Genomic DNA, 25880 nt, shown 5'->3' on the forward strand with positions numbered 1-25880 from the left:
ATGTTGAATGCTGTAGCTCCCAATAGCCTGGGATTTGTGAGTACCAGAAATAAATAGACCTCTAAAAACTCAATTTTTCATAAAATTAACATCTGTTCAGATTATAGAATAGAAAGTTGTTCCTGTGGTGAAACACTGTAACTTCTGAGGTTATACTTATTATGGTAGGTAGCCTTGTCATTATGACTTGAGAATTACACATACTTCATTTTTTAGTTCTTTTTTGTTTGTCCATATTGTTCCTTAATGGCCAAGATGCCAGAAATGTGGACATCTTGTATCATGATGCATGAAGTGATTTAAAGAACGTTTTCACCCAGTGTATGCACATACAAAGAACAAAACAGGACATAGAACCAGTGGATTATTTATATTCTCTTGGCTTTCTTAATATCTGACATGCACAGATCTAAAAATACTCCTGCTGTTTGATATTAAAACTCATTTTGTTCATTAAATAAAAAAACATAAACTTGTCAAGAATATGAACATCATTTTTAGTAAGAGTTTTTATTTTTACCAAGGCATTATGCTGAAATAATTGGATAGATTTCAATATAATAAAATGGTAGCACATCTATTCTCAATGCCTATAACCCCCTATGGTTTCCTCAAAGTTATGTTGATTAACTCAAGCAAACATATTTGGACCTGAAAGTTTTCCTCCAATACAATTGCAAGAAAATACACAGAAATGGCATGTAACATTCCCTTTGTCTTCCATGTACAGAAGGTGAATACATATCCAACAGCAGTACTTTTCCTCCAATGATCATCACAGTTACAATTCCTCTCTAACATGGAGCCCTTTTTAGAAATGGTAAGATGAATGCATATTAGTACAAGCACTGGCTATTTCACTTTTTATGTTGTTTTATAGCTACCCTGTGCCAAAGGAATACAGGGCTATAACTGGAAGATTCACTTAGGCTACTAAATCTCCTGTGTAACTTGTATTCATTCTTAAACACAACTGAGGGAAAATAAAACAATTATATTCCCAGAACAGTTAACTTTCCAAGTGAAAATGTCAGACTTGACAGATTTGTTAACTTCAGTGACTGCACCAACATTTAGTGACATAAAAAATATTTGCCAGTTAGAATAAAAGATTACCTGAAAGATTGAAAGTAGGTTTAATAGTAAAGTTTTGCTAGAGGGCACATGGATTTTTTTTCACTCTTTCAAATAGTTAATTATTATAATAAGTATAAAGAATTTTTATAGAAATTCTAGTATAACCTTGAGACATTGCCATGTGTTTATAATGTCAATGTCACCAGGATAGGGTATTTATATTATAGTTTCTGAAGATTTCCAGCAGCTATATGAGAAATACATTCAAATTCACTTCAGTTTGACACATACCATTGGCAAAGGCACCAATTTTTTATTAACTTCATGGCATGAAAACTTCAGGACAAAAAACTGTCCATTTCTTAGTGATGGACACTGGGATATCCTTTCATGTATCTACTAGACAATCCTGACATATATCTACTATTTTTCTTCAGATGCTGTCTTTCCTCATATGCCATCCAACATCAATTTATCTTTATTAATAAGAAAAGAAGCAAAAGGGTAGGTCCTAATGTGATTAAAGTATCTCCAAATGCCTCATTCCTTTTGGTTTTGGAGCATCCATGCTCTGGAAGCAGAGCTTATTATTTAGTGCTAGCATATCCTCCACTACTTGGACCTTAAACTGCCTGAGGAAGGGGAGGAAAAAAAATCAAAGAACAGAGAATGAAACAGAATAATAATAAAAAAAGCCAGTATCATTTTGGATGCAATCCATCAATTTATTGTCTGTAGAAGTGACGTATCTTCAATATCTTCTGCTGGCTCAGGTCAGGCTAGACATGACCACACTGAAGCTCTTAAAATTACTGTAAGCCCAGAAGTTGTTACAGCCTTTTCCTAATGAATGCAGCCATTCTTTTTAAAATAGAAGTTTTGCTTTTCTGATCTTTTAGCAAAATCCGTAATACACAGAGTTGACTGTGCTAAATGTTAAGGTTTTTTTAAATTAAACTTTTGATCCAGCCTCATAATAATGAGATTTTTTAAAAAAAAAAACCCTTTCCTCAGAAAATGAACTGTGACAACTAGGTGAAGTTCTACAGTACAGTATAGCAAGACAAAGCATCATCCATCAGCAAACAGTATATAGTGTCTAAAGGACACTTAAAATAAGCACTTAATTAGCAATTTTTTTTATGAAACATGTCTTCCAGAGTGAGGGACAGGTCTCCATCATTAATGTCTCTGGTGTTCTTTACAAGTGTTTTCTACACGGAATTTCAATGTATTTCTGCACACAAAGCTCAGCTCAAAAAGGGAAATATTTCTGCTTTCTGTAAAAAATGTTATTTTCTTTTCTTTTATCTTTGTCATGAAAAACAAAACTTTGAGGTACCTGGTTTCTACCCTTGAATTACTTTAAAAGTTTGTTCAGAAGGTTACATGGGTGAATCAATTTGGGCACTTTTATTTATTCTTAAACACACTTGAATGCAAATAAATTAATTCAATTTTCAGAATATTTAACTTTACAAGGAAATAGGATATGCCTGATGTTTTTGTTTTGGAAACTGCATCATAATGAATTAATATATTGAAATGTAAGAAAATACTATGTTGAAATAGAAAAAAAGGAGCTATTCAAGTCAATACTTTTTCTGAATTTGATTTAAAAAAAAAATTCTGAAGCTGTTGACTATAATGACATTTTAAATATCCAACAGCAGGTATTTTAATTCTATTGCTTCTCAGAATTTCCTTCTAGAAAAGTATTGCTTTGGAATCACTACACTCTAGTTATGTTTTCTTGGACTTAAGTGACTAAAATAATAAAATCACAGGATACGCTGAGGTGGAAGGGGCCCACAAGGATCATCAAGTCCAACTCTTAGCTCTTCACAGGACCATCCCCATGAGTCACACCATGTGCCTGAGAGTATCATCCAGATACCTCTTGAAATCTACCAGGCTTGGTGCTGTAACCACTTCCCTGCGGTGCCCAACCACCCTCTGGGTGAAGAATCTTTTTCTAATATCAAGCCTAAATCTTCCCAGACACAACTTCAGGCCATTCCCTTGGGTCCTGTCACTTCTCACCACAGAGAAGAGATCCTGTTTCTTCCCCTCACGAGGAAGTTGTAGACTGCAAGTCTCCTCCAGGCTGAACAGACCAAGTGACCTCAGCCACTCCTCACACAGCTTCCCCTCAAAGCCCTTCACCATCTTTGTTGCTCTCCTTTGGTCACTCTATAATAGCTTAATATCTTTCCTATATTGTGGTGCCCAAAACTGCACACAATATTCAAGGTGAGGCCGCCCCAGTGGAGAGCAGAGAGGGACAATCCCCTCCCTGGACCAGCTGGCGATGCTTTGCCTGATGCCCCCCAGGACATGGTTGGGCCTCCTGGCTGCCAAGACACTGCTGACTCCTATTCAGCTTGCCATCAACAAGGTCCCTTTCCATGGCACTTCTTTCCAGCATCTCATTCCCCAGTCTGTACATACATCCAGGGTTGCCCCATCACAGGGGCAGAATCCGGCACTTCCCCTTTTTGATCTTCATATGGTTGGTGATTGCCCAGTTCTCTAATTTGTCGAGGTCTCTCTGCAGGGCCTCCCTGCCCTTGAAGGAGTCAACAGCTTCTCCCAGTTTTGTATAATCTACATATTTGCTTATATAAAATGCAGTAATTACTGCTAATGGAAATTTCCAGATGTGTTCCTTGAAGGGCTTGGTTGTGTGCAATAATAATGAGTGTGAGAAATGTAAAATACAGGATGTATTCATGATGGTTTGAGAATTTCACTAGGCTTCTGTCATTGGCTCTTTTGGGGATTGGGACTCCTTGTTTCTGTGAAGATTAATAATCTTAATAAGCAAGGTTCTGTTGGGAACACTAAAAAATCACCATAATAATAACAACTTGTTTCACTGAATTGTTTTATCTATGAACAATAGGCTTATAAATTAAAAAATACTAATGCAGTCATTTAATGCTACAAACCATAGTCCCAATACTCTATATTTGTACAATAAACTGAAGTAGATGTGAGGTTGGTTTGTAATTTGAACTCATGTATAGCATGATTTTTAAATCTTAAATCTTGTATGGACTGTAATCAAATTTACATCAACATTTAAATTTTCATTATGAACTAGAGGCAGCAGGGATTTCCAATAATCTTCCCTATTTATAGGGACACAAATGCATATCAGTCCCTACTTTTTTCTCACCTATAGTTAACATTATTTCTAGCCTTATATGGCCCATATTTGTTCAGTAGTCATCATTACATGTCTACATATGAATATAACTGTTCAGCTATATCAATTATTGTTTGTCAATTCATTAGGAAGCCCACTGATACAAGCTAGACATATAGATCTAAATCTGTGTGTGCAGGTTCACAGAAAACAATCATACTAACATGTTAAACACTTTAAACCATGCTGAGCTTTATCTCCTGGATCCATTTGTAGTAGGAGGATGGGGAGCGACCTGCTCCACTTCCCTTCTGCCCCAGGAAACTTCATTTTCAAAGGTCCCTCCACAGGTGAAACATGAGAGCAGCCAGGTTCACTGTGAAATGCAGCTTCTAATGCTTGGATTGTAGCATTTCTCAACAGTGAACCAGTCGGTGAACAAATGTTCATTCAACTAAATAGTATTGCAATCCTGATTTTTACCATAAACAGAGAAATATAATTTTTTTGTCTGTTAAGGAGGACAGAATTTTATCATTCTTGGGTGATTAGCAAGTTCCTATTCTGAGCAGTGCTTGCTTGTCAGTGATATTGACTCTAGGTCGTCCTGATATTCAGGCAATTCATCATCAGAGAAAACCTTTTGTGACCAAACTGAGGTAGATATTTTCACAGAATCACAGATTGTGTAAAGTTGGAAGGGACCACTGTGCGGTCATCTGCTCCAACCTCCCTGCTCAATAAGGATCATCCTAGGGCACATGGCACAGATTGGGTCCAGATGGTTCTTGAATATCTCCAATGAGGGAGACTCCACGACTTCTCTGGACAACCTGTTCCAGTGCTCAATCACCTGCACAGTAAAGAAGTTCTTCCTCAAATTCAGATGGAACTTCCTGGGGCTTAGTTTCTGCCTGTTGCCTCTTGTCCTATTGCTTGGCACCACTGAGAAGAGCCTGGATCCATCCTCTTGAAACCCTGTCTTCAGATGCTTACAGACATTGATAAGGTCCCCTCTGAGTTGTCTCTTCTCAAGGCTGAACAAGCCCAGATCCCTCAGCCTTTCCTCATGAGATGTCCAGTCCCTTAATCAACTTTGTTGCCCTTTACTGGACCTGCTCCAGGAGCTCCATGTCTCGCTTGTATTTAAGAGCCCAGAACTGGACACAGCACTCCAGATGCAGCCTCATGAGGGCTGAGTAGAGGGGCAGGATCAACTCCCTTGACCTGCTTGCAAAGCTCTTCCTAGGGCACCCCAGGATACCATTGGACTTCTTGGCCACAAGGCCATATGGACAGCTTGTTGTTCACCAGGACCCTTAGGTCATTCTCCAAAGAGGTGACACATCAGGTCAGCCCCCAGCATGGGGTTATTCTTCCCCAGGTTCAGGACCCTGCATTTGGCTTTGTTAAACTTCAGACAGTTCTTCTCTGCTCATCCCTCCAGCCTGTTGATCTCCTTCTGAAGGGATGCACAGTACTCTGGGGTATTGGCCACTCATCTCAGCTATGTGTTCAGAAAACTTGCTGAGGAGGTACCCTTTGTCCAAATCACTGATGGAAAAGCTAAACAATACTTGTTTTGATCCTTTGATACTGCTTCTGCTTTGTGCCTCTTCTGACTTTATACCTCTACTGAGAATCTCTAAGTACTGTCTAAGTAAGTATAACTAAGTAATTTCTTATTCTAGAAGAAAAAGGCTGGATGTGTTTGTTCATTTGTTGTACTTAGTAGTTTGGCATAGGTTTTAATTCCTTGCAGACTTAAAAGAAAGATTTTCAGGAACTGTCTTGAAGATGAAAAGTTTAAGTACTATTCTTTTCTCCTTTAAGTCTGACTAAAGGTATTTGTTACCTTTCTCCTCACTCTGCATGCCACACTTTGTTAGTAAAGGCATATGTGGGTGAGATTAATCTCCCAGAAGAAAGGGGAAATGACTCTCTCCCAGGGTCAATAAAAGCAAGTACCAGCCAACTGGAAGACAAGGCAGAGGAAGGCATCAAGAAGAAGAAAGCTTGCAGCTACAGCAGGAGCTGAGATGGCCAAGAAGAGTGGAAAACAGATCAGGCCTAAGAAATGAGAAGAGGAGCACAGGAGACCATCATAGTCCTTGAACTGACTGAAATCAATCCTGGAAGAAAGGATATGCCTTGAAGTACAAGGCAGGGAGAAACTGGTTTATTTTTATTCTCTGTCTTACATGATTTTCTTCATTGATTGAGCTCACTGTAAGAAGGTTGACTGATCTATTTTAAAGCTCTGACCAGGTCAACATCTTCCACACAAAATTTACAGGAAGCAAGCTTGTTAATAAAATATACCTAGAAATCTTGTAAAGAACTGGCACTGTACTATTCCAGATATTGGAATTTATAAACAAAAAATCCCCGTGGACTTCCCTATAATATGAATTCAAGTCTATCAGGAAATTACTGTAATGCCAACAAATTCTGCCATTGCCCATCGATGATTGCAACTGACACACACAACTTCAATAAAAGAGTTAGAAGGAGGGTTTTTATCTATTACCAAAATAGTTAACTTCTGCATTGTGAACTGACCAGTTTTACTCCACACAAATGAAGGCTGTTAGTCTTGAGTGAAGAATTTTCAGATCTTAGGGGAAACTCTTCTGTTACTTTAAAAAATACATTAATGTGCTAAAGCGGACATTTTTGTGCTCATACATGGAAAGAACTAAAGGCTCTCTGAGGAACTGAAGCTGTCTTTCAAAAATGTTGAAGAAATCTTTTCACATACAAAGCTAAATACAGATCTTTATGAAACTAAAGTAAGAAAATCTAGGAGGTTTTAGCTGAGATGTGAAAGACACTTTTCCCGCACTCCCTACACTTTTTTTTCAGGAGTTACCTGTAGAATATTTTACAAGGATATTGTTTAAAAAATGAGAGGATTACTCCCTAATAGAACAAAGTAAAGAAATGCAAAATTACTGTTCAGTCTGAAGCTAAGGCTTCCTTACCGCTCATTCCTCTTCACAATAAGCTTCAAGTCAGGTTTTGTAACACAGTATAAATACACAACATCTTTGACATACACTGATTGTACAGAACCTCTTCTTTTTGGCATCCTTTCAACATAGAAATACATTTTTTTTAATATTCATTGAGATAATTATACCACCTTTCTTTGGGTGCCTTCTTTATTTTTAGTTTCATAAGTAGTAGTGTTGACTTCTGGTTTGTTAAGTTTTGTTAAATAATGAAATATGTTGGCACACTAAAAACCTGTTCCTAAAAAAAGATGAAGAACTGAGCAGGAAGGTTCAGAGGGAGAACTGGAAAAGTTTTTACTAAATATTTAAAAGGATACTATCTTTAGCTATCTATATATAACTTTTCAGCTTTCTTAAAAGCTTTTTTTTTTGTAAGATTTTCCCTAGCATTAAAACAAAGATAGAAAGGAGTATAAGAGAAAAAAATTGGCACTAAAAAAGCAAAGGAGCTCCAACAGCCAAGGTATTATATATATAACATTGTGAGACTCAGATTATAATGATATAGTTTTGCAAATCTGTTTTGTTTTCACACAGTTACAAGGTCCATATTTTTTACACTGGAGGTATTGAACTTAATTTTACAAATTATGTTTGGTTTCTCAAAGTAAGCAGTTACGATATTTCTGAGTCATAACAAAAATCAATGGGTACAAATCCTGCAGATGAGATATCATAACAAAGCTTTTAAATGTTACCACACTGAAATTACTGTAATACAAAATCCAATACTTTTGACAGCAAGTGTAGGTTTCAGCAATTTCTTTCATTGTACTGGACAGTCTAGTGCTACAGGTTAGGTAAGAACACTGAGTGATAAGATCTGAAGACCTATGTAGGTACTGAAATCAACATCATTTATATATATGTTTCTTTCCTATTAGCTAGTGCCATAGTCTCATGTCCTTTGACTACACTCAGTAATAAACAAACAGTTCAGTCTTAAGCAATAGAAAAATAAATGCTTTCTGAAAAATTCCACACCACTCTTTATGAAAGTAAAACCCCGAGAACAGGCAAGTAACTAAAACAAGATGGGGATGAGTAACAATTCAATAGTATAATCATGAGTTATATTCAATATGCAGAGCTACTTATTTGCTTACTTACACTGCTTCAACTTGTCAGTGGAGTTAGCTAAGTCATTATTTTAGCCAACTTTTTCTAGTCAAAAGCCCACTTCTAAGGATACAATTGCATGGCAAATTCATGTGTATGCTAAATTACATCTCCATGTAAGGTAACTCTTAGTAAAATCTTCATTTAGTACTGCTAAGATAAAAGGCACAAATCCAAACCCCATTTTATTTCTAATAAGCATTAAATTTAAAAGTAATGAATTTTCTAATTAACTAATCAAGAGGATATTGAAAATATTTGGAGCTGTATGTCAGTAGTTGCTAAAGAGAAGAAAAATCCTTCAAGAGGTTGACCCCACTTGTGTGAGGTACAGTGTGGAAATACCTGAAATCTTCTGTGATGTCAAAGGGCAGTCATACCTGACTGTTTCTTTTTCTAGTTCCTCTGAAATAATTACTGCTGGAAAATTTTATTCTGTGCTCTATGAAAAATCCCATTATGCAGGGTTAAAAAAAAGAAAGAAACAACAAGCAATAAATGAATTCTCCTTCTCATTATAACTTCTAGAGCCTGGTCAAACCAGAGCCAACATCTGTGCAAGTTTTATCATTCAGATAGCAAAAAAATTGATAATTCAGTTAAAATTTTAGAGGAGGTATGTTAATTATCTACAAGTATAGTAGTATAGCCTGTTGCAGATTAACTAGAGGATATACATGTGCATCAGTACTTCTCATATCATTGTATACTGTAAAGGTATTGGCAAAAATTTAGGATACCTTAATTTTTTGCCTACAGTGAAGTCACAGTGTTTATTTTAGGCTGTTCAGAAGAAATATTGGGAAAAAAAAAACCTCATGTCTTTATTTGTCTGAAGAATTAAAGGAATAATGACTTAAGAATATTTTTTAAAGTTCTATGAATTCTTTATAGTCTATTTGTCCTTGTTGTTTTATTTATATTGACAATTGCTTTTGTAATGAAGAAACTAAATTGTACAAAGATAAGAATCCTAGGAAGCCTTAAAATAAATGAAAATATTTTTGTGGTCATTCAAATGCCACAAATATTAAATTTTGTCTTAAGTTCTCCATAATAATATCCATATTGCTACTAGCAATGAGGATAACATTAGAAAACTGAGAATTTTATTTGTCAACATTCATTTCAGGATCTTTAGGGGAAAAAAAAAGAGTTTAGGTGCAAATAAAGTACATATTTCTTGCAACTTTTTTGATACAAATTAAAATACGGATTTTACTTAAGGTAGAGCAATGTCTTCATTCTTTCTTGTCTAATATAACATTTCAATTGTAGGTTTTATCAACAAGCTATTTTAAAATACACATCTATTATAAACAAACAAACATTGTTTCTGAGTCAATTATACTATACAGGTGCTAAAAAATCATAGTTTATTACCTGTATGAATCAGGGCAATAAAGAATAAACTACCTACTTCCTTAATTTCTTATAAAAGTATCCTATAACTAAATCAGTTTTGTTTTCAATAATACAAGGGGAGAAAATATACTAATGCCTCTAAGCTTTTGACACACTTAAATTTTCAGGGCTATATCATTTTAATTGCTTGCTGCAACAATCCAGATAATCTGCTCTAAGAAAATTGTCTGAAACCTCAACTGTTGTTTTGTCATATTTTGAATTTGCTTGACGCTCAGTGTAACCAGTTTAGGTTTAATTTGTATTTCTTACCGTATTTTTGCCACAGCGTGGAAGGTGTAGAACCCTGCAGATGATGTGGGTGCCCATCAAATTACAAAAGTATATGCTAAGAAAGGGATTCTCCTGGCAGGCTGTGGATATACACAGACACAGGCAGATAGTGTAGGTGTTCTGCTGTTGGACTGGAACAGTCTATTTTGGTCCAAAAGCAAATTTCACAAGGTTTTTAAACCTTTTTATGGAGGAAAGGATCTACACATCATGGGGTCTTTACTTTCTTTTAATCCAGATGTTTTTCCCATACCCTGTTTCCTGGATTTGATTATCTGTTCCTCATAACGAGGAAAAGACAGATAGTAGAGAAGATGAGTATTAAGATCCTTCACCCTGCTGCCATGCATATAGAAGTTCCACCTATTTGCCCTGCTTTTAGTTTCCAGTGCAAAATACATTTCTGATGCTATAGAAGAGCAAGAATTCTCCATACCATCAGTTACTTTTATGAACTAACCCCACTAATATTGGAATTAAAATAGCATGTATTCTAGTGAATTCCCCATGATACTTAATCCCATTTATTTTTTCTCCCCTCTGGTCTGGGAACATTCAACTTGATTTTTGCTGTAGCACAATAAAGAAAATGAAGGGGAGGGAGGAAGAACTGTAGGCACCTGGGTCTTTGATAATGACACAATGGAATACACTCCAAAAATCATCAAACTGATAAGGTGGGAGTGTAGTATGATATTCATCTGTGTCTTCTCACCTTTTTTAAGGAACTTGGGGCAACAAAGAAGAGAGGAAAGGAGGGGAAAGAAAAAAGGCTTCTGTCGGAAACGTAAAAGATTTTGTGTTGTAAAGCACTACAGAGAGAAAAGACGTGATGATGGAATAAACAAAAAAGGAAGAAAAGGAATAACAAAATAGAGAATGGATAGAGGAAGGGAGAGTAAACACATTTAACTATATATAAGTGATATTTTTTGTAGTGCTATTTTCCATTGTTTTGGCAGATATCCTACCATTGCTGATTTTAGGAGAAAGAACTGGGAAAACTGTTTTATGAACTCATGTCATTATCTTCACTGTCTACTGTGGACTCTGTAGTTAAATACATTGGCTGAATGACCACCTATACTGTTATTAGTCATAACAGAAAGAAAATGGATTATTTTGTCCTCTCGAGAATTTTTTTAACTTCTTTTTCATCCCATGAATAATTCTATGGACAAATCAGGCACAAAATCCTGTTACATAAAAGTGTGAATTTCAAAGACATTCAGGAATGCAATTTTGTGTTTGCAATGTTTTATACAGTATAGAAATCTCCTGTCAGTTATGTGGTTGTACCTCCACTCTCCTGTTTTCTCCTAGTTGTTTTCTCAAACTATATATTAGAACTTGAAAGGCAATATACTGTATCCTCACATTTTCTAGCACCAGTCCTGACAGATCTGTGAGATTTTGTACAGATACAAAACATAATTATATTTCACAAGCATCCCTCTCTGCCTTTTTATGCTTTTTCCCTTTCATTTGTTTTAGTCTCTGAACTGTATTATTAGTTTTATTTATCTGAGCTCTTATATTACTGCGATAGTATCATTTTTGTCTTTCCATTTATTTCCAGTCTCTAATGCAAGAGAAGGGGGAAAAGTACTCTTGCACTGATTCTGCTGTGATGCAGTTTAGTAGCATGATCCTCTGACATCAGCAGTATTGTTATTCTAATCGGTTTCATACAGCTTGCTGAACCTCAGTGTTCTGTAACATCTAGGCAATACCTTGTTAGAGAACAGGTTGTCCACAGACTTTTTTTTTTCCTCCCAAATGAATCATAGAAATTAGAGATAGAAAAGATCAAATCACAAGTGGTAATATAATTCCCTTCTGTAAAAATGGATAAGTTATTCAGGCAAATCTATTTGATCTCTGAAATATTGTCATTATGGCAGAAGAGGCTGATGTTCAAAGGGGATAGATGTCCTGACCTTGAAAACACACCCGCCCAGTGAACTGTAGAAAGAACAGTCCAGGCAGATACCAGAGCCAAAAACAGGGTCACAGAACTTGAGACATCCACCACTATGTCTGCCTGCCCTGGTTTCTAACTTTCACCTGCAAGATAGCAGGGTTTGTTGATTCACATCAATGTCATTATAAGCCTTCATGATATTTTATGTTATGTCTTAGTTCACTCTTGGCTGGCTGACAAGAGTCCCTTTCTTCTTTTATTTCTATGTTTTAAAGCTATAAAACTGTATGACAGTGCCAGTTTAATACAATCTTGCTTCCAAGGTAAGTGTGTATTAGCTAGATATTACTGTGATAAAATTTTAGACATTTCTGTTGAAGAACAGAAGTTTTGTTCAGTTTGCTGCTGATTCTAAAGCAAAATATCTTGGACATGAACCTACTATGTAGAATCTCCTAGCAAAATATTTCCTGCCACTGTATAATGTAACAGAAAGATGAGTGTATCCTGAGATGCACTGTAGCTCTGAGAGCTATTTAAAGTACTTTTTAAAATGACATTTTTTAGAAGTCATTAAAAAAGACCTAGACCTTGACTACCTCTAGATTTTTTAAGTTCAGGTTCACAAAAGATCTTCAGTCAACTCCAGTCTGCTCCTACATTGGGTACCTAAGTGGGCAATGGTACACCAGGCCTTTTCTTTAGTGCTGCTGTCCTTGGGTGCTTTGTATTTCATGCCATATAAATTCATCCAGCAGATAGGGCTATCCTTATTGGCATACCGAGGAACACCTCAGTCTTGCCAGTATTGAGATATTCAATATCCCATGCACCCACTAAATCCACTGCCTAGTACAAACTAAGTACTCCTATCAAGTGAGAGGTCCAATATAAGAGACATTTTCAAAGCAGCCCTGGCATGTCATACAAAACTGCCACAGGCAAGGTACATCCCCAAGTCTGTAGCACTCATCCAGCGTATGGATTCAGTTCCCTTCTCTGCCTGACAGTAAACTTGCATCACTTTCCTCTCATGACTGAACCACCAAGAATAGCACCGACAACTATTTTTAGACTGTAAGAAGGAGAGCAATAGCTGTCTCACTCACACGTGTGTCATGGGACTGCAGGAAAAAATGGTGGGTGATAAAGTCACCACATACAGAAAATTGTATGTTGTTTGGCATACCTGCAAAACTACTTAATCACATCTGCATACTGTTTGGTTACAGTCAACTCAGACCTGATACCCAACCATTCCTTTATTCTGAATACTATGTAATTTGTGACTGCCATTTTCTGCCAGTTACTCATTCATGCATCTGATTTTCTTGGCCAGAAGGTGGCATAGGCATTTCAAGTTTAATTGTTGCTGCAGCTTCACTGGAAGATTCTGTGTGATAATTATTCTAAATACAGTATAATATTTTGTTTTCTGAGTGCATCAGTAATCTTTCATTTATGCTGTGCTGATTATGTAAAATTTTCTTCAACTTTCAGCACAGTGAAATAAAGCATTACAATATGGATTATTCTGATATTATGCCCTTTAACAAATCTCTTCTTCACTATCTCTCAAATATACTGTTATGCAGTTCTCCAGCTGTCCAGCCTTATAAGATCCATCTCCCTGAATTTCTATTAACTGCAGTTAAAAGTTGAGGTTACTCAGGTTCATTTCAGTACCTTAACTTGTCTATGACATTAAGAATTTCTACCTTAGTAAGATTGTAAATGAGTTTAAACCACAAATATTTAATACTCTCCTCAGTGCTAACAAGTTGTCTGCCTGACATCATTAAAGCTGTAGGCAGTTGGCATGTCTGTAATTACACTGCTGGTTTCATTAGTGACCCAATGAGGTGATAGAAGGTCTGAAAATCCTTGTATAATATGACAGAAGTGTACACTTGAATGAGGTTGTATGAAAACAACAAAGTAATACAAGGTCTTTTATCATCTTAAAAGGAAAGAGAGAGGTTTTCCTACATATGCTTAAAGCTAAAAGGTTGAATGTGGGCATTAATCCCTTCCCATTTCTTTGCATCATCATCTGCAACATAAGGTTAAACTTGCTAATGAGAAGCAAAACCCACAGGCCCATCACGCTATTCAAATTTAATGCACACGTGGACTTCTTGATTCAGGACAGGTTTATAAATAGTGCCTTTAGTTTAAAAATAGACTTTTTCAGATCTAGGGGAGTTGATATTATTATCTGTAAAGTGAATGAAGCTCCCAGGAGTAACTGGAGCTTATGTAATATTTATTCCCATATTTTTGCTCAGCTGTTTTGTGCCATTTTGATGCTGAGCTGCAAGGACTGTTAGCTTCTTAGACATTTCAAATCTTTCTCCAGTGAAACTGGGACTGTCTACACACTTGCTTGTCTAAGTAACCTTACTTGACTTTGGAATTTTACCTAAGAAACAGTGGTTGATGACCCCACTTATAGGTGCTTTAATTTAACAGTTTTTGTTGAACATGATCTCTGTGGAATCCCAAACTGTACTGCCGGGTACAGCAACTTTCCAATATTAATTTAATGCTAGAAAAATTATGGAGTGGTCTTCTTTTTCTTGAAACATTATGTCTGGTTAATGTCCCAGGGAGAAGGAACACTGAGTAGTGTTAAACTCTGTCTCAGGTTATATGAACAAGGAGATTTTATTGAATTTGTATTAGATACTCACAAAAACACCCTTCACTCTTGATTTTGTAGTTGTTTATGGTGTTTTACAAGTGAAATATTGGTGCTAAGGGAAAAACATTCGGGATAAAAATGTTCATGGTATATGAAACAAATCTAGCTTTAGTATTTGTAATTAAGATATTATTTTATGCATGGAAACAATAATGAGACAAGCAGAGGCCCAACAAAATACCTTTCTAAGGAAGAAGTTCTTAGTGGGAAAATGAAATATATTGTATTGAATATTATGCTTAGGCTTCTCATTTTGCTGTCTTCATTAAATAGCCCATTGCCTTATTTCATGTGATGTCATATTCTAGAATCACTCATTTCACTCCTACCATTCAGTTGTGAAGGGAAGGTACTAGTTTACTAAACCAGGTATTTTGCCAGCTATGCTGCCACTTTTGCTGTATGGAAGTGTGTCAGTATGATGTTGTACTCAGTTATAATTGTGAGGTACCACATTTAAAGTTTCTAGTGTTAAAGGCTGTCAGTGGTGAGCATCTAATCATAGTCTTGTTTTCAGCTAGCAGCATAAACTCTCAAATTAACATTCTGAGCAAGGACTGGATTAGTGAGAAAGATTTCATAATGCCAATAAAATCTGTAAACTATCCTTGAAGCAAATCAATAGAAGTATTAGAGTGATCAGAAGCCAGTGCTTTAAAATGTAAATAAACATTTTTGTGCCATTAAATATATAAAAACTGTGGATATAACAACCTTGGCAAGTATGATATTTAAATATAGCACAGTGTCTGGAAAACATGATCTAAATTTATAAGGAAGTATCCTGTTAATTAAGGTTTGTTATGAAGCAATTGGAAGTGGCTGTTAGCATATCTGGAAATATCTTACAAATGATAAAAAGAGAGTAGGTAAGAATGACACGGACCTGGTAGTTAGAAATTAAGTTTGATCCTGTAATTGGTCCAACACTGCTACTTTTTACACTATCCTCTTTACTTAAAGATATACTACACAAGTAAGCATTACATGTCTTAGTCAATGGCCACTCAAACAAAATCCTTGTATGTGACTTCAATGACCGCTACATGTACTGTTTAGTCTTACCTAAAAGCTAAAGCAACTTCAGTTAGCATAAAGACTGTAAACCCATCTTACCTAAAATTGCTGCAACCTGAAGCACTCCTGCATAAACAGGAAACGTGAAGGTATGTTCTTCAAAATGTAGCAAAATGATAAAAACATGATGGTTCATGGAAAGCATTTGTTGTAAGAAGGCAACGCATTATTTATACAGGAAAGAATTTGAAATAGGTGAACAGAAGTAGTGACATAGCAATCAATATTAAAAGATGTGGAAATATCTGGGGGAAAAAAAGAGGAGAAATAGTAGCCTTACCAATATTTCCAGCAATATGAGTTCTTCTCTAAAATTCCCTCAGATTTCCTGAGTACAAAAAAATTCTAACTGGAATCTCTAGTGCTTTAAAACATTGCTATTTTATTCCATTGATAAGCTGTTTCCCTTTTTACAATATTTTTTTCCCCAGCCTAAAAGTTTTGGAAGAATTAAAGTACTTCACAGTCTCAACACTTGAAGAAAGAGTTCCATAGACCACATCTCCCTCAGTTTTCCTAAAATTGCCAAAAGAATTAGTCATTTTTGATCTGCTGGCAAACTGTTCAGCCCTTCAGTTTAAGCCTATGGGAGTCACTCAGTACCACCTAGACTATTTTTTCCATTACTATTCTGCACTTATTTAAGTTGCTAGAAATTTCTGGAAACTCTCTAATTCCCATTCAGGGCACACTTAGCACTAAATCTAGGGAGAAACAACCCACATATTAATTTGTATGTTCTGCAAATACAAGTTGCTACTGATACTACTACATCATGTAGTTCTTATTTGAGGCTCTTATATTTATTCTGACATCTTGACAATTCCATTAGCATTTTTTCTTATAATCTCTCAGGGCCACAGCTTTTACACTCAGTTTATGTTGTATTGTGCTCTTGGAAAAGTCAAATTATCTGGGAAAACGCTTTTTGTTTTCTGTTGCTTTAGTGCAACTTTATATTCACCAGGTAGGTCTGATGTTGCTATGTGTTTGCTGAGCAGAAGGGCATCTTTTTCAGTAAAATATTTAATGGAACATTGCTTTAGATAGCATCTAAAAGCATGACTTGCTAAACCTGGTTAGCGGTAGATTATCTTTCTTCCCACATACATCCACAGCACAACATTTGCTTAAATTTATTAAAGCTTATTTGGCCTATGTTGAAGTCAAGAAATTCAACCTCTGCCTTCTCAGTTCAGCTGACTAGCATTACTGCATAATAATATATTCTTTAGTTACACAAATCACATTTTTTCACAGTAATGTGATCTCTCTAAGGAGAATGAATACTTTTTCTTCAAGGAAGAGTTATTCAAGATTTTCGTTATGTAGCCTTTTAAAAGGGTTTAATATCGAGCTTCAGGCTTCATTTATAGCATTCTGTACAAACCTAAATCTGAAGACGAAAATTAATTTTTTCCTATATATATATTTTTGTGGTACTCACCTCTATATGTTAGAGAGTCTCTTGACTCTGTAGAACTTGAAGTCAGTAACAATGAAACAATTCTGTGGATCAGAATGAAGGAGAAGGCCAACAAGGCTGATATCCTGGTGGGAGTCTGTTACAGGCCACTCAACCAGGATGATGAGGGTGATGAATTATTCTATGAGCAGCTGGCAGATGTCTCAAAATCGCCAACCATTGTTCCTGTGGGCAACTTTAACCTGCCGGATGTCTGCTGGGAACTAAACACAGCAGAGAAGAGGATGCCTAGGAGATTCCTAGAGTGCATAGAGGATAATTTCCTGCTCCAGCTGGTAAATGAGCCTGCCAGGGATGGGGACCCACTAGACTTGCTGTTCACAAACAAAGAGGGGCTGGTGGGAGATATGGTGGTTGGAGGCCATCTGGGGCACAGCGACCATGAAATAACAGAGTTTTCAATACTCAGGGACACAAAGGGGGCCATCAATAAAACTTCTACCCTGGACTTCCACAGAGCAGATTTTGGCCTACTCAGAAGACTGGTTCAGAGTGTACCCTGGGAAACAACCCTTGAAAACAAAGGGGTCCAGGAGGGATGGACATGTTTAAAGAAGGAAGTCTTGAATGCACAGGAGCAGGCTGTCCCAGTCTGCCGAAAGGCAAGCCGGTGGGGAAGATGGCCAGCCTGGCTGAACAGGGAGATTTTAAAGGAAATTAAGGGAAAAAAGAGAGCTTACTGACTATGGAAAAAAGGGCTGGCTACTCATGCAGAGTTTAGGAATATAGTTAGGTCATGTAGAAAGAAAATTAGAGAGACAGAGGCACAATTTGAACTCCATCTAGCCACTTCTGTTAGGGATAACCAGAAGTGCTTCTACAAATACATCAATAGAAAAGTAGGAGCAAGGAAAACCTCCATTCCTTGTTGGAATTTGGGGGGAACATAGTTGCCAAAGATGAGGAAAAGGCTGAGATACTTAACACCTTCTTTGCCTCAGTTTTCAGCAGTAAGACAGGTTGTCCTCAAGATAACTGGCTTCCAGAACTGGTAGACAGAGACAGGAAGCTGAATATCCCCCCTGTAATCCAGGAGGAAACAGTTAGTGATCTGCTGAACCACTTGGATCCTCACAAGCCTATGGGACCAGATGGGATCCATCCTAGGGTGATGAGGGATCTGGCGGAAGAGCTCACCAAGCGGCTCTCCATCTTCTACCAACAGTCCTGGCTCACTGGGGAGGTCCCACATGATTGGAAGTTAGTGAATGTTACACGGATCCGCAAAAAGAGCTGCAAGGAGGACCCGGGAAACTACAGGCCTGTCAGCCTGACCTCAGTGCCTGGTAAGGTTATGGAGCAGATTATCCTAAGTGCAATCACACAGCACCTACAGGATGGACAAGGGATCAGACCCAGCCAGCACAGGTTTAGGAAAGGCAGGTCCTGTCTGACCAACCTGATCTCCTTTTATGATCAGGTGACCTGCCTGGTGAATGAGGAGAAGGCTATGAATATTGTCTATCCGGACGTAAGCAAGGCCTTTGACACCCAGCATACTCCTGAAAAAGCTGGCAGCCCACAGCTTGGACAGGGGCACTCTGTGCTGGGTTAGGAACTGGCTGGAGGGCCGGGCCCAGAGAGTGCTGGTGAACGGTGCTGCATCCAGTTGGCGGCCGGTCACTAGTGGTGTCCCCCAAGGATCAGTGCTGGGCCCAGTTCTGTTTAATATCTTTATTGATGATCTGGATGAGGGGATTGAGTGCACAATTAGCAAATTTGCATATGGCACCAAGCTGGGGGGAAGTGTTGATCTGCTGGAAGGCAGGAGGGCTCTGTAGAGGGACCTGGACAGGCTGGAAAGATGGTCTGATTCCAATGGGATGAGGTTCAACAAGGCCAAGTGCTGGGTCCTGCACTTTGGCCACAACAACCCCATGCGGTGCTACAGGCTGGGGACAGAGTGGCTGGAGAGCAGCCAGGCAGAAAGGGACCTGGGAATTTGGATTGACAGGAAGCTGAACATGAGCCAACAGTGTGCCCAGGTGGCCAAGAAGGCCAATGGCATCCTGGCCTGGATCAGAAATAGTGTGGCCAGCAGGACCAGGGAAGTGATTCTTCCCCTGCACTCAGCGCTGGTGAGGCCACATGTGGAGTACTGTGTCCAGTTCTGGGCCTCTCAGTTCAGGAATGATATTGAGGTGCTGGAGCAGGTCCAGAGAAGAGCAACGAGGCTGGTGAAGGGACTTGAGCACAAGTCCTACGAGGAGAGGCTGAGGGAGCTGGGGTTGTTCAGTCTGGAGAAGAGGACGCTCAGGGGAGACCTCATCACTCTCTACAACTCCCTGAAAGGAGGTTGTAGCCAATTGGGTATTGGTCTCTTCTCCCAGGCAGCCAGCAGTAGGACAAGAGGGCATGATCTCAAGCTGTGCCAGGGAAGGTTTAGGTTGGATATTAGGAAGAAATTTTTTACAGAGAGAATAATCAGACATTGGAATGGGCTACCCAGGGAGGTGGTGGATTCACCATCCCTGGAGGTTTTTAAAATGAGACTGGATGTGACACTTAGTGCAGTGGTCTAGTAACTATGGCGGTGTTGGATCAAGGGTTGGACTTGATGATCTCAGAGGTCCTTTCCAACCCAGCTGATTCTATGATTCTACAATACCAAGTATTCTCCAAACATAAGGGTTTAATTTCACAGTATGCCATTAAAATATAGGAATTGAATAAATTATCAATATTTTCCACTGATTTTGGGTACCTAACGCTAGGATCATATTTTTAAATAGCATATTATATAACATATGAAAGCTCAACATCATTTCAGATCCAGCCTCAGAGTCTGAAACAATGAACCTCAAAACAAACAAAAAACATACAACGAAAATGTATCTGAACTCAAGTTGAAGATAAAAGTCCAGTCTGCAAGCAGGTATCTGTTTTCCAAGCAGTTTCCAGGCCCATGCCTTGTTCATTCAGCTGACATGCTAACCATGAACTGGCAGCTTGGGACTTGGTTTCTAAACTCGTGATTTTTTTATTTTTTTTTCTTTTTAAAAGACAGACTCCCAAGATATCCTGCTAGCCTCCAATTTTCATGTGACACAGCTTGTGTTTCCAAGACTTTCAGTGTGTCACTCTACAGCAGCCAACTGAGAAAACCTGGAACAACTATGGTGCATGAGTTTATAGAACCTTGAGATTTGGCTGATTCAAAGACAGAGTGTCTACTCTTCCTGGACTCAGTTTCCAAAGTTAAACTATTCAGAGAAAAGTATACCATGTATTGCCTTTCAAAGAAGGGAAAAAATCTCCCACTTTTAACTTTTTCCTTATCATTTGGCTCCAGTGGGTAAAAAATGAGAATATTAACACTATTAATAGTGAGCACCAGCAGAAGTTTCAGTGGATGGCAGAGAAGGAAGCTTGGGATGGGCAGTCTCCAGCTAAGCAGAAATTTAACAGCAAATATATATATATGTATATATATATATAAAATTCTTTCAAGCAAAACCACAACTCTTGACATGAGGAGAGCAGACTTCAGGCTGCTCAGAGAATTAGTAAGTAAGGTCCCCTGTGAAAGTGTTTTTGCAGATGCTGGGGTCCATCAGTGATGGTAATTTTTCAAACGTCACCTCCTAAGGGCACAGGAATCATCAGTTCCCAAATGCTGGAAGTCAAGCAGGCAAGGCAGAAGGCCAGCTTGGCTGAACAGGGATCTTCTCTTGGAAATATGGCAAAAAAGGAAGGTGCATGCCCAGTGGAAACAAGGTCAAGTGACATGGGAAGAATTCAGAGATTCGGCTTTCTGCTGTAGGGAGAAAATTTGTGCGGCCAAAGCCCAGCTGGAGTTGAAGCTACCAGAACTGTGGGGAACAATAAAAAAGGTTTTTCAAGTACATTAATGGCAATAGGCAGTGTAGAAATATCATCAGCCTGTTACAGGATGAAGATGATCACCTCACAAACAGGGACAGAGGCAAGGTATAGGGGTTTAATGCTTTCTTTGCCTCTGTCTTCAACTCAGATGATGGACAAAGGGGGTCTCAGTACCCTGAGCTTGAGGACCATGACTGTGAGAATGATCAACTCCCAGTCAACCTTGAAATTGTGCAGGATCTGCTGCTCCAGCTGGATCCCTACAAATCTGTGGGACCTGATGGGATTCATCCCAGAATCCTCAAAGAGCTGACTGATGTCATCACACAACCTCTCGGTGGTTTTAGAGTGGTCTTGGGAATCTTGAGAGGTCCCAGCTGACTGGAAGCTGGTGAACATTGTCCCAGTTTTCAAGAAGGGCAGGATGGAGGACCCCAGCATCTACATACTCATCAGTCTCACTTCAGTGCCTTATAAAGTTATGGAGAAGATTATTGTGGGAGGTGTTGAAAAACATCTGAAAGACAACGCAGTCATTGATCACAGCCAGCACAACTTCATGAGACGAGAGTCCTGCTTATCCAACGTGATTTCCTTTTATGACAAGGTAACCCACCTAGTTGTTCAAGGGAAGCCAGTTGATGTAATCCTTTTGGATTTCAGGAAAGCTTTTGGTACTGTCTCTCACAGGATCCTTCTGGATAAAATGTCCAGAATGGACAATGGATAAACACATCATGCAGTGGGTGAGCAATTGGCTCATGGGTGGAGCACGGAGGGTCACAGTGAATGGGGCAACATCAGACTGGTGACCTGTCCCTAGTGGGGTTCCACAGGGCTCCATCTTGGGCCCTGTGCTCTTCCACATCTTCAGAAATCATTTGGATGCATGACTGGAAGGGATACTAAGCAAGTTTGTAGATTATACAAAACTGGGAGAAGTTGTTGACTCCTTGGAAGGCAGGGAGACCCTGCAGAGAGACCTTGACAAATCAGAGGACTGGGCAATCACCAACCATATGAAGTTCATAAAGGAGAAGTGCCCCCCTGATATGGGGCAACCCTGGATATATATACAGACTGGGGAATGAGATGCTGGAAAGCAGTGCCATGGAAAGGGACCTGGGAATCCTGTTTGACAGCAAGTTGAATAGGAGTCAGCAGTGCCCTGGCAGCCAGGAGGGCCAACCGTGTCCTGGGGGGCGTCAGGCAAAGCATCGCCAGCCGGTTCGGAGAGGGGATTGTCCTGCTCTGCTCTGCACTGGGGCGGCCTCACCTTGAATATTGTGTGCAGTTTTGGGCACCACAATATAGGAAAGATATTAGGCTTTCAGACAGCATCCAAAGGAGGAGAACAAAGATGGTGAAGGGCCTTGAGGGGAAGCTGTGTGAGGATTGGCTGAGGTCACTTAATCTGTTCAGTTTGGAGAACAGGAGACTGAGGAGAGACCTCATTGCAGTCTACAACTTCCTTGTGAGGGGAAGAGGAGGGGCAGGCACTGATCTCTTCTTTATGATGACCAGTGACAGGACCCAAGGCCTGAAGTTGTGTCCAGGGAGATTGAGGTTGGATATTAGAAAAAGATTCTTCACCCAGAGGGTAGTTGGGCACTGGAACAGGCTCTGCAGGGAAGTGGTCACAGCACCAAACCTGGCAGAATTGAAGAGGTGTCTGGATGGTACTCTCAGGCACATGGTGTGACTCATGGGGATGGTCCTGTGCAGGGCTAAGAGTTGGACTCGATGATCCTAATGAGTCCTTTCCAACTCAGCGTATTCTGTGATTTAAATAAGTATTGTGATTTTATATGTCACCGTTTTATCAATTTTGCAATATTCTTGTTAGTGGGAAAAAACCCACTAACAGCAAATTTTCATTTACTTTCCAATCCTTGATTCATAAGAAGAACCAGAGCTCTAAGTTCCATGTAGTGTCTTATTCTTGTATCACTTGCCACTACATCAAGGGTAAATTCTGAAAGCAATGTTTTTTTCCCCATATCATCTTCTGCTGAGAGGAACTCTGATGTTTTTGCTGAAGTGATCTGGAATTCTGTCAAAGGCTTCAGGAGAAGCATATTGCAGTCTGGCATTGAATTCCCAGACAAAGAAGAAACAACTATAGTCACTATCATTAGAAAGTTGTTTATAAATCCAGAAACAAAATTGATGACAGCTAGTGTAGCAGTCTTTAAATTAAGGCCATTAGTATATATATCAAATGTGGTACTTTTGCATGTATCAAAATTTAAACAGGACAGTGTAAGTAGCATCCTGTGACAGATATTTTCTGTTTTTCTCTGTCAGCGTTTGCAAACGTAATATTTCTAGCTGGCCATTTAAAGGCTAAGATTAGTGAGAGAAGATGCATTTTAAGTTGTTTGAGATAGAATGCCCTATTGTTCCATAGGTACTTTTATCTTTTCTTATAAACTCTTTTTATTTGTTTGTGTTTTGTCTACTCAAGCGCAAAACAGTTTACCAACACCACTTTGGACTAATAATGAAATCTACATCATCTAAAGCTAACAATGTATTTTATTACAGGTTGCAACAGAAGCTCATATTTCATCTTCCTTGAATAATCTCAGAATTGCAAAATAGAATCTCAAACACACAAATGCCTATTTAGAATATGCATTTATATACCTACATACATGCATGTATATACACATATTTATAACTTTCTGTAGAAATGGACATGAACAACTAGACCAATACATGTAATAGTTACTTTTAAAAAATGAATAAAAGTGACTTCAATGTATCTTGTGAGTTTCTTCTTAGAAACTAGAATGGTTGGGAGGTGTTCAGTTTAAGCAACTAAAAAAAGAAAATATAATCTATACTCAAAAGATTAATTCAAAACCTGATGGATTCCATTGTTTTTGAAGAACAGAGAGTGGTTCTATCGTCTGTCTTTGTTAAAAAATGAACCAAGAGAATATTTCATTGCTTAATTTTTCTGTTTGGAGGCAGAGAAGAGTGGGACATCAGTAGTATCTAGGAACTGTCTAGGTCACTGCCCAGCATCACTTTTTTACTGAAGAGCATGTCTCTCAGTTTAGAAAAGACAACTAAGTCTATGTTCAGCTAGACTCTTAGAAGTTAAGTCCTAGCCAGCAGATTCAAAGACAGTTACTATAAAAGTCATGTAAAAGTCGTGGAAGCTTGAAATATAAATGGGGGAAAAGAGATTTTCATTTCAGGACTGGAAAAGTTAAGGGGTAATGTACTGAAAGGGAATTAAATTAAATAAGGAAGGTAAATGTGAGTTTTGAAATTTATTAGTAATATTATTTCTGCTGATTTTTCAAGAGATACTATTTAAAACCAAGGCAAGGCTTAAAGTTATGGATATCTACATTTGATATTAGTTCTAAGTCTGTGTGATTGGAAGAATCCAAATAAATGACATGATAAATATACTAGGTCATGGTAATTAAGCTTAAAGACAGTTTTCTTGTAAAAGGTGCATCTTTAATTTAAGCTACCTTTTTAGACTCAGAATGAGTGTCTTATTTCTGATATAATGAATTTTGATCTAGAAAGTAGAAACTAATTACATTTAAAGTGTTCCACTTAAGGCTTCTCATAAATATAATGAGAGTAGAAATGACAGAAAAAGATCAAAAGAAAAACTAATACTTGCCTTTTTATATTTATTTTACAGGAAATGTGTTTGTTGTAAGCCTGGCAGTTGCAGACTTGATTGTAGCTATCTACCCATATCCACTGGTCCTCACATCTGTGTTTCACAACGGATGGAAACTGGGATACCTACACTGCCAGATTAGTGGCTTCTTGATGGGCCTAAGTGTCATTGGATCAATCTTCAATATTACAGGCATCGCTATCAATCGCTACTGCTATATCTGCCACAGTCTCAAATATGACAAGCTATACAGCAACAAGAATTCATTGTGCTATGTTGTTCTTATATGGGTCCTAACATTTGTTGCTATTGTGCCCAACCTGTTTGTGGGATCGCTACAGTATGACCCCAGGATTTACTCGTGTACATTTGCACAATCTGTGAGCTCAGCATATACAATAGCAGTTGTGTTTTTCCATTTCCTACTTCCCATAGCCGTAGTTACTTTCTGTTACTTGAGAATATGGATCCTCGTTATTCAGGTAAGGCGAAGGGTTAAACCAGATAACAACCCTAGGCTGAAGCCACACGACTTCAGAAACTTTGTAACCATGTTTGTAGTATTTGTACTGTTTGCAGTCTGCTGGGCCCCTTTGAACTTTATAGGCCTTGCTGTGGCTGTCAACCCAAAAACTGTAATCCCTAGGATTCCAGAGTGGTTGTTTGTATCTAGTTATTATATGGCATATTTCAACAGCTGCCTTAATGCTATAGTATATGGACTCCTGAACCAGAACTTCAGAAGAGAATACAAGAGAATTATTGTCACTTTTTGTACAGCAAATGTTTTTTTCCAGGATAGTTCTAATGATGCAGGAGACAGAATGAGAAGTAAACCTTCTCCGTTGATTACAAACAACAATCAAGTAAAGGTGGACTCTGTCTGAAAATGGGAACCTTACTGTCATTCAACAGCATCCAAATAAAGTCTCTGTTTTATTAGTTCTACTGTTAGATATTATAGTGAAATATATCTTCTACACTGAGAGCACTTTGATCAAATTCCTTTCATAGTATTTGGGAGCTTGATATAGAGCCATGGTATACAGGTCCTATTATACAATGGTATATCTCTTGTATAATGACATAATGATATCCTTGAGTGAATAACAAGTTATGCATGGGTACTTGTTTTTTCCCTTAGATG

At 38.2% G+C, this 25880-nt stretch overlaps 1 protein-coding gene across 1 annotated transcript in view; it reads left to right on the top strand.

Moving 5' to 3' along the window:
• The window catches only part of MTNR1A (melatonin receptor 1A), a 60524-nt gene extending 34896 nt beyond the window's left edge, over positions 1–25628 (top strand). The window contains exon 2 of the mRNA XM_032686747.1: positions 24752–25628. Coding sequence (XP_032542638.1) covers positions 24752–25620 — 869 coding nt within the window. The 3' untranslated portion in view covers positions 25621–25628. The remainder of the gene's footprint in view (positions 1–24751) is intronic.
• Positions 25629–25880: the final 252 nt, after the last annotated feature.

This window comes from Chiroxiphia lanceolata, chromosome 4, assembly GCF_009829145.1.
Source record: "Chiroxiphia lanceolata isolate bChiLan1 chromosome 4, bChiLan1.pri, whole genome shotgun sequence".
Lineage (NCBI taxonomy): Eukaryota > Metazoa > Chordata > Aves > Passeriformes > Pipridae > Chiroxiphia > Chiroxiphia lanceolata.